At 42.4% G+C, this 15,719-nt stretch overlaps 2 protein-coding genes across 3 annotated transcripts in view; one reads left to right on the top strand and one right to left on the bottom strand.

Moving 5' to 3' along the window:
- The first annotated feature begins 1,757 nt into the window (after positions 1-1,757).
- On the top strand, positions 1,758-10,944 carry STOML3 (stomatin like 3). Of its 2 annotated transcripts, none has more exons than XM_066544932.1 (7): positions 1,758-1,861; positions 4,597-4,700; positions 5,322-5,394; positions 6,611-6,693; positions 8,406-8,609; positions 9,593-9,727; positions 10,139-10,944. In XM_066544932.1, exons 1-7 carry the CDS (start codon positions 1,780-1,782, stop codon positions 10,337-10,339), a joined length of 882 nt encoding a protein of 293 aa, XP_066401029.1. In that variant the 5' UTR covers positions 1,758-1,779; the 3' UTR covers positions 10,340-10,944. The 2 variants fall into 2 exon arrangements, with proteins under 2 accessions (XP_066401029.1, XP_066401030.1); XM_066544933.1 differs by having other exon boundaries at positions 9,528-9,727; positions 10,139-10,286.
- Positions 10,945-12,167: 1,223 nt separating this feature from the next.
- The window catches only part of LOC136553416 (complement C4-A-like), a 52,620-nt gene continuing 49,068 nt past the window's right edge, over positions 12,168-15,719 (bottom strand). Inside the window, exons 42-43 of the mRNA XM_066544929.1 lie at positions 13,619-13,751; positions 12,168-12,503 (exon numbers count right to left, since the gene is read on the bottom strand). Of these exons, the coding sequence (XP_066401026.1) occupies positions 12,365-12,503; positions 13,619-13,751 (272 nt within the window). The 3' untranslated portion in view covers positions 12,168-12,364. The remainder of the gene's footprint in view (positions 12,504-13,618; positions 13,752-15,719) is intronic.

Genomic DNA, 15,719 nt, shown 5'->3' with positions numbered 1-15,719 from the left:
CATTACTCACCTATATTTACAGTCACCTCAGAGAGTTGTCAATAAACAGGGAGCAATTATGTCTGTTAACTTTTAGCATGTGCTGCTCATTTATCTGATGGTATAAGCAGCTGTTTAAATTGTGGCATTCAAATGGTTCAGAATTAAGCTATTTTCATTAACTTTAGTTCTGCTCTAAAGTTAAAAAAAATTGTTGGGATAATTTTGCATGTTATGTTTTTGCTTCTGAAATAATTGAGCCACATTTCTCTTGTCACTGTTCACACATGCTACCCTGCTAGTAAGTGTCTGTCCTGAAGAGGTGTGATCATGCAGCTCAGTGTTTAGAAGTCAAATAATGATGAAAATGCTACAAATAGCCTAAAATTAATGTCACATTTTTGGGAGCATATTGCAATAAGCATGTCAATCCTGATTTTTCAGGCTGTGCTTATGGCTTTCAGTGGGATTTGAAATGTGTTTAGGGATGTAGTTTTCTCTCTGTGAGACTGAAAAAGGATTCTCTGGGGAACAATCAGCTTTGAATGACCCATCTGTGGCCAAGGTGATTACTGGCAGGAAGGAGGACTTGGGTGAAATGAAGCTGGAGCCAGATCTTCAGAGATATTCTAGATAACAGATGCCCACAAAAACCAGCCCTATAATTAATGTAGCTATATATCAAACTCATAAATTACATATAAAAAAACCCCACCTCTCATATTTTATTAAAATAACAAGCAACAGCCTTGTCCTTTTAGAGGGTTGCCCTCTGCTGCTGCAGCCTTCAGAAATGGCTTAGTCTGAAATGCTGTGCTTAATTTGATTGTCAAAATATTTTGTGAAAAATATTCTTACTTGGGGGACAATTTTAAAGCTTGGGAACTGAAATGCTTCTGCCGTGGTTTTGAGGTTATCCAGATCAACAGGGCTCAGCCTGTACTGATGGACAGTGTGAAGAAGAGTGTGGTGGACTATTCTACACAGTTTGGAGACTTCACCTGGAGTTTTGTTTATTTATTATGCTGGTGTTTGAGATCTGAACAGCAGCTGAGCCCCAAAACAGCAGAGGAGCAGCATGCAATCTGCCTTCTGGTTTTATGGCATCATAGGTTGGAAAAGACCACTTAGGCTTGAGTCCAACCATTAACCCAGCACTGCCAAGTCCACTGCTAAACCACATCCTTAAGTGCCACAGCTATGTGTGCTTTAAATGCCACCAGGGAGGGGGACCCTACCACTTCTCGGGGTAGCCTGTTCCAGTGTTTGGCAACTCTTTTCGTGAAATAAGTTTTTCCTCATATTTAATCTAAACCCTGTCACACCTTGAGGCCTTTTATTCTTATACTGTTGCTTGTTTCTTGATAGAAGAGACCAATCCTCACTTTGCTGCAACATCCTTTTCCTTTGAGGCAGGTGTAGAGAAGGTTGAGATCTCCCCTGAGCCTCATTTTCTTAAGGCTGTACCTCAGCTGCTGCTCACAGGACTCACTTTATCTTCCTGGCTTTTTTGTGGGTGTTTTAATCTCTAGTGATGGATTCATAGAAATTATTTCCAGCTTGTATTTTGTGGGGCCTAAGACCAGCTGGGCCAAGTGCACCCCAGACAGAGGACAGCCACAGAATACCATCCAGCTACATCAGAGACACAAGACTTGTGTTTGGGAACATCCTCTCCTCACCAGGGTAACCAACTCCCAGAAGACTTTCATACAGGGGATTTCTCCTTCTCTCCTCCTGCCTCCTTCTTCAGCATCTTGCACGAGCCCTGCAGTTTCAAGGTTTGCTGCTGTCTCATCTATGAGGGGATCAGAGCTTCCCTCTAAGGGGATGGATCCCCAGACAGAGAGACCCAAGAAAATGAACACAGAACATCTAATTGGTAGGTCTTGTTTTGTGTGTGTGAGAGTGGGTTTTTTCTCAAAAATATTAAAAAGGAGCAGAATTAACCAAACAAAAAGGTACATTTGATGTACAACTTAGACTGGAGATGAAAACTCAGAATGTGCCACTCTAAGTGACAGAGCAAGTTGCCTCATGCTGCCCTGCCAGGATGCATCAGCATCTACCTTCTGCCAACATGGCCCCATGCATGAAAAAAACTGATTCAGCTATTGATACGCTTCTGTATGGAGAGATGGACTGGAGAGAGGAAAATAGGATCTAGTTAGGGAAGACAGAAGAATTTTTCAGCCCTTAGGAGAAAGCAGAAAGGTTAAAGTAGAAAGCATGGTGGTTAAAGAGACTGAATCTACTCCATCTTTTTGTTGCTGTAGGAGGCCTGGGAGATTTTTGCCCACACTGAGTTTTTCATTTGCTTTCCAAGTGTTAAACCCACATATAGAATTTGTTTACCAAGTCTGTTTGTGATGTACCCTAATGAGTGCATTGAGTAAAAATGAAATGAATCTTATTCCATCACCTTGCAGTTTTTCCACAACTGCTGAGTTATGAGCTCTCACATTTTGTGGTGCATTGCAGCTCCTGATTTGCTCTGGACTAAAGAGTCAAGTGAGGTTTTTGGTGGTTATGAGTATTATAATCCATATACAGGGATGGCAAACTCAGGTCAATGATACATGGGATTGTGACTGGTTCTTAACTATTGTTTTCTTCTAGAGTCTTTAATTTGTTGTGTGGTTAAATGGTTTGAAACTTTGGGGTATTCAGAGAAGATCTGTGGTGGCTTGGGGGGAGCTAGGAGTTTCATTCAAATACATAATTTTGTGTTCTCCTTTTCTAAATGTAACCTACACTATTAGCTGGCATCAGGATCTCTAGGACAGTTCTTGTGGAGAAGGATTCAATTGTACTTTGTCAAGTTTTGGCTGCATGCTTTTTGCCCATGGTGATTAGGGGTGATATCTTGACCCTTAACTCTTCTCAGCTGCTTGAGCATCAATCTGCTGAGTGCTGGCATTTCTTCCCATCCATTCCCCTGTCTGTGGATTGTGCCATTCTCACCAGGCATCTTCACAATGGGCTCAGGTGGATGATGGTAGATGATGCTACAAGCCAAAATTGCTTTTGAGGAGGTTATTAATAATCAAATTTGTCACTGGAGAAAAATCTTCAGATATTTTCTGTAAGCTGGTCATTTATGTGATATTAGGAGAGAGTAAAAACGTTGAGTTCTCCTGAACAAAACATCCCTTCATGATTAATTTGCTCAGATTTCAGATTAAGAATTATGAATGATGCCTATTCTGTGACTTTCCTTGATCTCTTTCCACTGATTAAAACACACCTGACTGTTGGTATTTTTTGTACCTGTTGTAGCCTGCCACACCACTAGTGTAATGTAATGTGAGGAGAACAGATAACAGTTAAAGGGTTAAAGATTTTCACACTAAATCCTAATAATCCTGTTTTTATACACATGGCCTTAAGATTTGCACAGTAATTTGCTTAGGGAAGCTCCTCAAATCAATTTTGCCACTGATTGCAAAGTGCCTGATGATACCTCATAAAACAACCAGGGATTTAAAATTGCTGTTTTTTTGGGAAGAGTGAGGAGGAAAGCTGGGCTCCCGGTGCACCTGTTCTGTGCCCAGCTCTCAGGGACACCTGAACCAGGGCCCTTCTGAATGCAAATGTGTTCACTTGTGAGTAATTCAGTCTGCATCAGGGGCCTCACAAGCAGAATGGGCCAAGCTGTGAGCAGCCAAGGGCGAGATGTCCCATGTCCCATGTCCCACCCAGGAGTGGAGCCGCCACCGCAGCAGGCACAGCCCAGCCATGCGCAGGGACCCAGGAGGGGCAGGGGCTTCAGGAGGGCTGTGCTGTGTGTCCTCCTGCCCCGGGGCTGCTGGGAATGTTCTGACAAACCTGTCAGTCCTGCTCTGCCAGCTCCTGCCTCACAGACCAGGGAGACTCCTGCTGTTTCAGGGTCCTGACAAGCTGGTTTTTTCTTACGAAGTTTAAATTGAATTGTTTCCTATTTCTCATTTCTGTCGGCATGTGAGTTTTATTTGGTATTAGAAATTTCCAGTCCCTCCCTACACCTTTGAAATAACTTACTTTATTACTGCCTTCCCTTCAAGCACTAAAACAATGAAATTAGTTTTATATTTGTTTTATTTCATTAGAATGAAATTTTGGGATGAGATGAGCTGAACATACCAATATAACTGCTTAAAATGCATGGGCATGCATTCTGACAAGAACTAATTTTGAAGTTTATGGTCCAGTGCATAGACTGGTCCATGAATATTCCTCAAAATGTCCATCTAAAGAAAACAGGATTTCCCCTCATTTACCTTGCTACTTGTTTCACACAAACTAAACCCTTTGCCCCACCCAACAGTTTCATACTCATGGTTTCACCCATTCATTTATTTCTCCTTCACAGCCCCCAGCTTTGGTAATATCTTTAATTTTCCTTTTTTTTTCTGTTGCAAAAAAGCATTTCCTGAGTCTTTTCTAATTTTCTGTGCTGATGGGCCATAAAGCTGAATGTTTAGTTAGGTGGTTTATGGCTCTTTTGGAAAGAGGAAGAGGGAGTGAGTTTCTGTGGAATTTGTGGTCCCATATAATTGCAGCTGGGCTAGATGTACATCCCTGGGATGACTTCTCAAATTTTTCATTCATTGCTCTTCTTCCTTATATTTTTTATAGCTGACAGGCAGGGAGGAATTGGTGTCTGTGGCTGGATCCTGGTTTCACTTTCATTCCTCCTGGTGCTTATTACCTTTCCTATTTCCATCTGGGCATGTATCAAGGTAAGCTAGCAGGATTTGAGGCACATGAAGAATGCTCTATTATCATTGCTGTTACTTTTTTACTGATTTAGTTAAGACAAGGCACCTCACATTTACATTTTGGGAATCATAAGGGTTTGTAGCAAAGATGTGCACTGGAAATGAGATCCACACAGGTTCTTTCACAAATGTTCTGTGTTGCCACAACTTCCTCACTTAATTTCTTCCAGTCTCAACATTCATCATCAGTTAAACTTCTAGTTAAACATCAGTTGGATGCCAGGCCTTCAGTAGTCGTGATGCATTAAGTGAAGTGGTTTAGATTAGCTTCTCTGAGGTGAGAGCCCCTTTGCCTACAACTCCTCTGAGTGTGCTGCTGATGTTGAGAGAGCTCTGGGGTGTCCTTTTTAGACCACTGTTAATTCTTTAATATGTGATCTGTTTTGTTTCCATGGGCAGGAGCTGCGTTCTTCCAGCAAATCATGAGTCAAGTAGAAGACATGAAGAAAGTGATTTGCAGCTTTGTTGCTTCCTATATTATTTGTAACTTTCTTCACATTTAATATGGGTGCTAAAGATTAAAGGACCGGTGAATGAAAATAGAATTAGTTGTAAAATTCTAAATTTCAAGTATTTTCCCAGGTTGTCAGAGAATATGAACGTGCTGTTGTATTTCGTCTGGGCCACATCCTGTCTAAGAAAGCAAAGGGACCAGGTGAGTGCATGCAGTTTTTCTCAGTTAAAGTCCTCTGGGTTTGTTTATGTTATTACAATGCACTCAGACCACATAGAGAATGGCAGAGGTTCCATGAAATCCTTCTTCATAGCAGAGAGGGGAATGAGAAGGTCCCCTCTGCTGCAGTTCCTTTACCTGCAGACTGTTTATTTTTCTCAAGAGATGATACAGCCACCCTCCTGTCATAGCACAGAAGTTTGAGAACCTTGATACCAGGTGTGACTTTGCTGCTGAGCAATTTGGACAACAGAAGGATGAGTTCATGCTGCACACACTGTCAGGGGACTGCAGGGAGGTTGAAATGCAGCATTCAGGTCTTCCATGGTCTTTTTTGAGTGACTGTGGCCTCTTTCCCTGCACCTCACTTCCAACACAGCTTGTTGCTGCCAGCTCCTTAGCTGTCCTCTGCCCTGAAAATGGTAAATGTGTCAGGGCAGGGACACTCAGCAGCTACACCAAGGCTGTTCCCTAGGACCAGCTTACAAATCACAAACCAAACCCAGCCGCATGAGGAGTCTGCATTGGTGCAGTTACCACCTCTGGGCAATGAAAAGGGCCAACTGGAAATTGAAATAACAGGAAAAAGTCCTTTTCAGGTACTGTCCTTCCTCTTGAATAGTAGTCATGTGGTCCAAAGAGCAGCTAGGCCTCCTGTGTGGCTCTGTGCACCAAAGCAAGGTGCTGAGGTTACAATAGAAGATTGGAAGTTTTGCCCAGTATCCCTCTCCAGTGAAGGGGAGTGGAGACTCCTTCACAGGATTTGTCACATCTTGGGACAATGTTCCTCATGTGGTGCAGGAATCTGGACTTGGGTGATGTCTTTCCTGAGGACACATAATGAACCATATATGGCTTGTGATTTAAAAAGGGAAAATTAAGGGCATGGAAGGAATTTTTGTCAAAAGTCTCATGGTAGACTTCAGACAAGAGCTTCAAGGTGCCCACTTCCAGACAAGAGTCCTAGGTCATTAAGCTCTAATGAGTTCACATTATTTGCAGATATCTGGACTTCCCTCTGTTATTTGAAAATGCAAAACATCACTGTTGTCCTGTCTTGTAAGCAGAAAGGACAGCTGCAGTGATAAGCAGGGTGTTATTCTGAATTCTGTGGGTATTTCCATCTGTTTTTCTCTAGGATTCCTGGATCTGGACTTTAGTTTCAGAGGTGTTTCATCTAATAATTTTTATTTTCCAGGAATGATCCTTGTACTTCCATGTACAGATACATTTATCAAGGTTGATCTGAGGACTGTTGCCTGTAAGATTCCTCCACAAGAGGTAACTTCTCTAGCAGCCATCTAAGACAGGAACAAAAGATTCAGCAGCAGATTCATGGCACAATCAAAAGTAATGCATGTTTTGTAATTTTGCCACACTGAGCTACCATATGGAATTTAGTTACCATGTGGAACTTAGCTTTCAGCTGTATCTTCTGCATTTCAAGCTGCTTACAACACAATTTCTTGCCCAAAGAAATTATGGGTGTGCCATCCCTGGAGGTGTTCAAGGCCAGGTTGGAGGGGGCTCTGAACAGCCTTGTCTAGGGAAAGGTGTCCCTGCCCATGGGAGGCAGGTTGGAACTGAGTGAGGTTTTGGGGTACCTTCCAACCCAAACCATTCTGTGATTCTCCTAATGAAAATCTGCAGGTGCATCATTGCAGGTCAAGCTGGTGTGTTCAGAACTGTGATGTCAAAAATAAGGGAAGGGAGTTACAAGTGTGAATGTGAGACAGGGAGGACAAGACAGGAGCAGGCTACAAAATTCCCAGTTGCAAATTAATGTCCTAATAAAATTGGATCTGACATGTAGCTCACCATTCAAAAGAGCCATCTACATGTGTTTGGAAAGGCAAATTACCCAGGGGTAACAAATCCCATTAAATTAGCAGGAATTAGCAGACAACCTTCCACAAAACTCAGGTCCAAGCAGGAATGGATGGAGGAAGCAAGATACATCCAAGTAGGATATATCTTCTGGCATTTTGTTGGCAAATTTTGACTGAAAAATTTAATCTGAAGGATGAGTTGTTGAGCAATCCTGTTCTGATCAAGTTTTGGTTCTGTGTGGCCTCAGTCCCATGGCAGAAATATTCTTCTGCTTATGGAGTTGACACTTCTGTCCCCTTCATTAAACAAAGAGCAGAGGGAGAAGAGACAGCTCCAAGACTCTTTGGGACCCCAGAATTTCCTATTGTGTTCCCCAGGAGATGTTTTTTGGGCTATTATCTTTTTGTAAACAGAAAGAGCCTTTTCTTAGAGAACAGGGTGCAGGGGTGTGTGGTGTGAAATGAAAAATGGCTCCTGCAAAATGTGAGGCCAGAAAGAAGATGGTTGCAGAGCTTGTAATGTATAAGGCTTAGCAGCTTTTGGCCAGGCTCCTGCAGCATTTGGCAGGGTTTTTGTGAAGCATCCCCTTGCAGGCAAAAGATGCTGAGGAGGGAAAGTGATAGTGGAGCATCATCAGTTCTCCACTGAGGCCAGCTGCCTTCTGAGGCACAAGAAGCTTGTCTGGCAAAAAATGACAACCCTTCTGTGAATGCTTAAATATTTCTTTCAGTTTCTTCTCATAATTTCTTGCACCTTTTGTTTTAATGTGTTTCTTACAAATACACTGTTTAGGGGAAGTAGCACAGATCTTCCAAGCTGCATGAAATGTATAAGCTCATTAATGGACCTTTCTACAAGAAAGGAAGAGGATAGCCATCATTTATTATTGCAAAAGAAATTAATTCAAATTATGACATTCACTTACAATTGAAGCAGTTATTTAGAGGATATGTAAAGCATTTTCCTCCAGTTTAAACTTTGTTGATGCTGGACAGCTCTCTTGAAGGAATTTTTTGGGGGAATGACAAAGAAATCAAAAGAAATTCTTAGTTTCTTTGAATTATCAATGCCTTTTACTCACTAAGGGTTAAAAAAAATTCCCTTACTAGACAAAGGACGTGTTGTTGGATCTTTCTGTGACTGTGTGCATTTCTCAAATGCAGATTCTCACGAGGGATGCTGTTACTGCCCAGGTGGATGGGGTGGTGCACTACAGGATCCACAGCGCTGTCAGTGCAGTTGCCAATGTCACTGATGTCCACTCTGCCACCTTGCTTCTGGCACAGACAGCCCTGAGAAACGTTCTGGGTACACAGAGCTTGGCTCAGGTGCTGGCAGGTCGTGAGGAGATTGCGCACAGTATCCAGGTAAATCTGGAACTCAAAATTCATAAGCATGGAGACATCTTTTGGGGAGTAGCAAATTAGAAATAATCTCTCTTTTTTTCTTCAACAAGGATAACAAACTCTCCCTTTATGTTTTTTTTTTTTTGTTTTTTTTAAATTATACATCTCATTGCTTAGAGTCAGAAAGAGTTATTCTAAAGGTATTTCCCCAGCCTCTTGCAGCAGAGTTATCTCTATCAAAAAGCAATTAAAATTCTGAAATTATCCAGTGATTTAAAAAAATCAGCTTAGCCCTTGCACAGAGGCAGCTGCAAACATGGAGAAAGATATGCTCAGGGGAAGCTCTGTCTTGAGTAGACCCTTGATTGAGGCAAGACTTGTATCTCCTGTCATTGCAACTAAGAGCACAAAATTGAGTTGCTGTATACTTTTAAATGCCATCTGGTTTCTTTTTTTGATTTGGCAGCCAGGGAGAGAGCAGAGGAAAAATCCAATACCCAATTTACTAATTTCAGTCAGAGACAAGGCATAGTCAGACCAAAGAGAGACTGTACCCTCTGCAGCCAGGAGAGTGACCATGAAGAGACAGGGTCATGGTGGTGGTGTAGATTGCAGGAGTGCCCAGGAGCCAGAGCCCAGATGAGTTTGCCAGTGCTGCAGGGCTGTCTTGTTTCTTACCCATAGTGTTCTTTTACCGTGTTGTGCTGTTTAAGGAACTTGCTGTAGTGTTTCTTTGTAAAAGGGAGAAGTTTAGTAAGTGCCCACCTAAGGAAAGGATGGGGATCATAATTTAGGAGGCACACCAGAGACACTAGTGTTGACCAGCAGGTGTTTCCTGAGGCTGTGGTACCCACTGTGCACACACCATGCTGGGTGCTGGTGCCCCTGGAGCATCCGTCTTTCTGCTGTGTGGTTTGCCCTGTCCTTCTGTCCAAGCAGGGTACACCACGTGGCTTTCCCTCTGCCAGCACTGTGCTCTTCCTGGTGTGTTGTTTGTCCCCAAGGCTACCCTCAACAGTGCCACGGAGCAGTGGGGAGTCAAAGTGGCTCGTGTGGAGATCAGAGACATCCGGATCCCCGTGGCCATGCAGAGGGCAATGGCAGCTGAAGCAGAGGCTGCTCAAGAGAAAAAAGCTAAGGTGAGACCCATGACAGGTGACACCCACCTCCAGGCTTTCATTTTCATGTCAGAGAACCACAGAATTGTTTAGGATGGACAAGACCTCTCAGATCACCAAATCCAACCCTTAAACCCAGCATTGCTGAATCCACCACTAAACTATGTCCCTAAGCACCACATCTACATACCCTTTAAATGACCCCAGGGTTAGTGACTCCACCACTTCCCTGGGCATCCCCTTCCAATGCTTGACAACCTAATTTTTTTCCTAATATCCAATAAGAACCTCCCTTTAGCAACTTAAAGGCCATTTCATCTTGTCCTCTGTTTCCAGGTATCCAAGCTAGTTGGTTTTCTCCTCATTATAAAGCTGGATTTTCACCACTATGGGCAGCATTTCCATGCCATTTCCATTTCTGTTCCTTTGCAGGTTGTGGCAGCTGAAGGAGAAATGAATTCTTCCAAAGCTCTCCAGAGGGCCTCCATGGTGCTGTCTGAGTCTCCAGCAGCTCTGCCACTGCGTTACCTGCAAACATTAACAGCTGTGGCAGCACAGAATAATTCCACCATTGTCTTCCCTCTCCCTATGAATATGTTTGGGAGTTTAGGGCAGAAACGTACAGGGGGATAGAGACTGTTCTATGCTAGCTCCTAGGCCAGAGATATTTAAAGGTTTTCCTAGGAAGCAAATTGGCAGAGTTAAAGTAGAAGCATGTTTGGGTCCTCTGCCCACAAAATAAGTTTAATAGTCACACAGAGCTCCCACATTGAGACTGCATTTGCAAAGTTCAGACACTAAGCAGTTCCAGCTTAGACTCACCTGCAAGTAAAATGGAAGAAAATATGTAAAATGTAAGTTAGATCTGATAAAAAGTTTTAAAGATGCTTTCACCACAGTTTACAGAGTCTTGAGTGTTGCAATTATTTGGTGATTTGTTTGCCAGGCAAGATCCTCTGAGCTGTTGATATACTCCGCTCAGCAGAAGGGTCAGACATTGGTTTTTAACTCAAGCCTTGTCGAGTGGAAAGGAAGAATTTGGCTCCTAACCTTAGAGGTATTCTTTCATAAAGGTTGGCAGAATTACTGGATAATGGGTATGTCAGTGCAGCAGCCTATTCTTTATCTTATATGAATAGAAATTAGTACTTGCTTTACTGACCTCAGCTGTATTTTGCCATATCACTGACATTTATATGAGCTGTGTAATAAAGAGAATGTATGACCAGGTATTACAATCGCATTTCATAAATGTGAAAGCTGGGGTGAACCTCGAGGTCATCTGTCAGTTTAAGTGTCTGTCTTATGCCTTCAGTAGGTTTCCTATCTTCCTTTACATATGTCATGAAGCAGTCATTGGGGTTTTCCTGAAATGAGCCTTCCCTACCCTCCATCCATGCAATGCTTGGCAGCTGAGAGGAAGATGTTGGTGATATCCAGGTCCAGCTGATGCTAAGTTTGAGTTTGCAGCCTTCAAAGACAGCTGTTCAGTTCTGAGTTCAGGCACAAAGCAATGAACTGTCTTCTGTGAATCTGAAATTTCTGGTGATGAAGCTGTTTTGGTAGGTGCTGCTGCAGTGTAATGTCTTGGCCACATGAGCATCACTGTTGCCCTTTCTATCAGTAGCATCATTTGACTCCAAATTAACCACCTCAGCATGGATCTACTAATTATCATATCATTGACACAGGCACTTCTTATTTTTACTGCAGTGTAGCACAAGCAGTCCAGGTGGCAAATATTTGTACTCAGTAGCTGCTGGCACAGATAGTGGTATGAGCATCTGAGGATGGTGACCTACACAGTTTTCTCTGCTTCAGACATGACTGCCAAATGGCATTTTGCTGGCAAGCTAAAGCAGCAAAACCTGTGGTTGAAAGTCATCTGCTTATTAGTGTTACCAAAACATTTTCCACAGACTTTTTCTTATTCCAAGAAAAGAGCAGTTTTGAATTAAACTCAAGAAAAAGAAAAACTTGAAAGACATGTGGCTAGAGAGTGCAATTAAAAGCAATTCTGTGCCCTCAGTGAGCTACCAGCCTAAAAAGCTAGTGGAAGACTCCCTGTGGAAGAGTCCAGCACAGGGCAGGCACAATGTACCACTCCTAGTTCCAGCTTTAGAAGTGTATGGAATCCAGCCATGGGGTCAGCAGGACTCACAATTACAGCCAGAAACCAGCTGATGTGTTGAAGCATGAGTTGGTATCTCTTTCAGTTTGTTACAGCAGCGTAACACAGGTAAGCTCACGAACACCCAGTTTTCTTTTTGACCCGTGAAAATGTCTTGGTCTTTTTTAAAATATTTTTTTCCTTGCCCAGGATTGCAGGCATTATTCAGGCAATGCACAGTGTGTTTTTCTTTTGACTCTCTGCAGGATAATTGCACTGTTGTAGAATAGCTCAAGGGGACACAAATTCCTGCTCTCTCTTCCCCAGTGTCAGGTACAATAAGCACAGTAATTAGGAGAGGAACTGCATTTTTATTGTATTACCACACACCCCCCACAAGAAGATGTTTCACACCCCAATCAGTGAAACAGCAATGCAAGCAGTCCTTCCATGTTTCAGGTACCACTGGGATGCACAGGCTTTGCAGGAAGAATTCTGGCAGAAGGTGAGCTGCAGTCGCAGAGAGATGTGGGGGTCAGAGCCATTGTTCAGACATGGCACAGGCTGTCAGAGGTGCTCAGGAAGTCCTGCAGGTGAGCACAGCTCTGCCGGCGCAGAGTGCTGCGGCACTCACTGCCCTCCGGGATTTTCTCCACCCAGGCTTGTGCATCAAGTAAGTATTGCATCCTGAGGGAAAATGGGACAGGTAAAGAAGGTTAGTCATTATTCCTGACATGGAGCAATGAGAGAGTGTAATCCCTGATCTACTCATCCCTCCAGAGAGGCATCTCTGAAATCAAGAGTTATACTAGCCAAGAAACTTGGCTTCACCAGCAGGTTAACTGAGCTTCGAACAAAGTCTGGGATGTGTCAGTGCCAAGCTGGGACAGACCTGGCTGTACTTGTGTTTTGAGTATGTCAGGTAAGCTTGGGCTGAGTTGCTGTTAGTTTCCAGAATGACACAAAAGGCCCAAGTGCCCACCAGTAGGACAGAGAGGGGAAGTTTAGTTCCAACAGAGTATATGAGAAGCTGTGTAACTTCCAGTATTCCATGCCTGAACTGGAGAAGATGTTGGAATTTAAACCTCTGCTAGGACACCCCAGTCTCTATCAGGCTTCTTTTGAAGCAGGCCGCTGACCTAGGTGGTGTCATAGAGATGGGACTGGGACTTTTTAAGGTTTTAGGAAGTGGTGCTCACAGCTTGATGGAGATCACCTCCCTAGAAGCTTTCAGAGTCATTACCTTTGTCCAGTTCTGTGCAGGGAAATGAAATATTTATGATGTCTTCCTTCCTGAATACTTGATAGTGTCATACTAAATTCCCACTCAGATAAATTCCCTTTTTTTAAATTCAAGTGTGACAGTGAGAAATGACAAGAATATGCTACCCACATGCATGGTGTAACAGCAACCTTGGGAGCTGCTCTTAGTCATGGTCCCACACATTTCTTCCGCAAACACAGGAGCTGTTTAAGCCATCCACAGTAGATGGACTGGGTAGCTTTTCCCATTGTCCTTTTCTAGCTGTGAGTTTTTAACCCAGGGGAACCAGGGCCAGATTTGATCCTGAGAAGTCTGGGAACCACAGAGCCATGAGCCAATAGATTTGGGTGGCTCAGCTCTTCCCCAGAGCTCTGCTTTTGCCTATGGAGTGGAACACTTTGCATTTTAGTAAATCCAGCAGAATCATCCCCTGAGAAATTTGATGCTGCCTTTACTTTCTGGAGGTATTCTAACAGATTGAGTATCCTCTGGGTTTATGATAGCAGCTGCTGCTGCCCAGAGACCATTTTGCACTCACTTGTTGTTGCAATCCACTGTTTGCCCATCTCTCCCCATGAGGAGGTAGCGTTTGCCAGGGACAATGTTTAACTGGCACATGGAGCGCGATAGGAACTGTCGGTGCTCACCCACTTGGATGCTTTCATCCGCAGCTGTGAGAAAAGAAGAGAAAACCCCATGAACTTTTCTAACAGAGCGAAGAACTGTAGGCCACAGGACACAACCCCCTGTGGTCATTTGCGCCACTGCTAAGCCAAGGTGATATTCCACTTTGGAATTGGGCTTGTCAAGTGTCACAGACATATTTTCTGAAAAATCCTTTTGTTAGAATCTTTTCTCCTGAGAAGCTTCAGCTTCTCCATGTTTTGCTGCTTTAGAATGTGATTTGGAGAATTGTTTACCCAGCATGTGAAATTGTTTTTACTTGATGACCAATGACAGCCACCTGTGTCAAGGCTGTGAGCCGTCACAAGATTTTATTATCATTCCATGCCTTTCCTTTGCAAGCCTTCTGATTAAATCCTTTTCTCTCTATTCTTTTAGTATATAATTTTCTTTTAATATAATATATATCATAAAATAATAAATCAGCCTTCTAAAACATGGAGTCAAGATTCTCATCTCTTCCCTCGTCCTGGGACCCCTGCGAACACCACCACAGTCAAGTGAATAAATGGCCCTGCTATGGTAGGATACATTTCCCTTAGTGTGACCTGATAGAAAGTAAGCCACTTTTGCCTTAGCTGGTTGCCTTGGTGTTTGCTGTAATTATTGAAGGAGATGTTTTCCTATAGACCTTAGGACCTTTCAGACGCTTTGAAGTTAACTTCAGTCTCAGAGACTGAAGGAAAAGCCAAGGAAAATAGAACATGCTATCTTCCATTTCAGAGTATTCAGGTTCAGGGTGCTCTTAAAAACTAGAAAACTAAATTCAAACATTTTGAGGCTCAACAATGCAGCAGACAGTACTGAAATCTCACTCTCTTTAGTACACCTGACCTGAACTTTGCTAATGCAGCCTTTATGCTCTTCCCTCTGAATCTGATACACAGGACAATCTCCTGGTGATTTCCATGTTAAAGTAGCTTAGAAGATTCTGGTCTGGATTCTGGCCCAGAAGTTTATTAATTCAGAATTGCACTGCCCACTACAGAAGTGGGGATCCAAGGCAGATGAGGTGGCTGCTCAGGTACTGCAATGACATGAGAGCTGAAAAGATGCTTATTCATCTGAGCAGTCTCAGGTCCTGAGGACACTATGTTGTTTAACTAGAACAACGGTTTTCAAAGTCCATTAAAAAAAAAAAGTAAATAGCAGCAATATTCTAATTTCTTACTCTCTTTCTAACTATAATTTAAAATTTCTTGTAAAAATTCAATATTAAACCAGTTTAAATTACATGTAGATGACACTATGGTCTTTTTATCAGTTAACAGAATCTTGTGCATCATCTGCTCTAATATAGAGTATTTTTATAAGTATGGAAAGACTAGTCATCAAAATCCTAAAAGTAGAACAAAACTGAGATAGAATATTCTAACATTAATTAGATTTCAGAAAATTTGGCAGAGACTGCTAATCTGTGAAACCTAGCTTTAAGAACCTTATCTACCACCTATTTAAAACTTGCATCAATTTAATATATGTTACCTATACATCTGCATTTTTAGAGAGAATATAAGTCCTGTAGATTTTCTCATATAAGCCAAGACCTTTTTGCTGTTCATGTGCTGCATATTGTCCTGAATTTTCATTTTGTTCATGGAATTCAGAGATGGGTCAGAACTACTTGAGAAAATGATGATGTTATGGCTCATTTGGCTTAAATTACCAAGGTGTTTCTTGGTTCATATGTTTCACAAATGGCCTAATACAATTCAGACAGTGGGATCATAAGCATTTGAGTCATTACCTTGAGTGGTTATTATGTAATTTCCAATTTTAAATCTCCAACTAAAAAGAAGTTAAAATTTTATGTTTCAAAGCATCCAAGTGGAATTTAAGGTAAATATTTACTTAGAGTTTTAGAATCTGTAATGGGAAATACTGTTTAAAAAGGGCAGTAGGGGGGGAAGAAAAGGGAAAAGAAAGATTCTGTGCTACTTTGTATGGGCTATACT

The sequence above is a fragment of the Molothrus aeneus genome, chromosome 2 (assembly GCF_037042795.1).
Source record: "Molothrus aeneus isolate 106 chromosome 2, BPBGC_Maene_1.0, whole genome shotgun sequence".
NCBI lineage: Eukaryota > Metazoa > Chordata > Aves > Passeriformes > Icteridae > Molothrus > Molothrus aeneus.
This window is presented reverse-complemented; position numbering and strand designations above follow the sequence as displayed.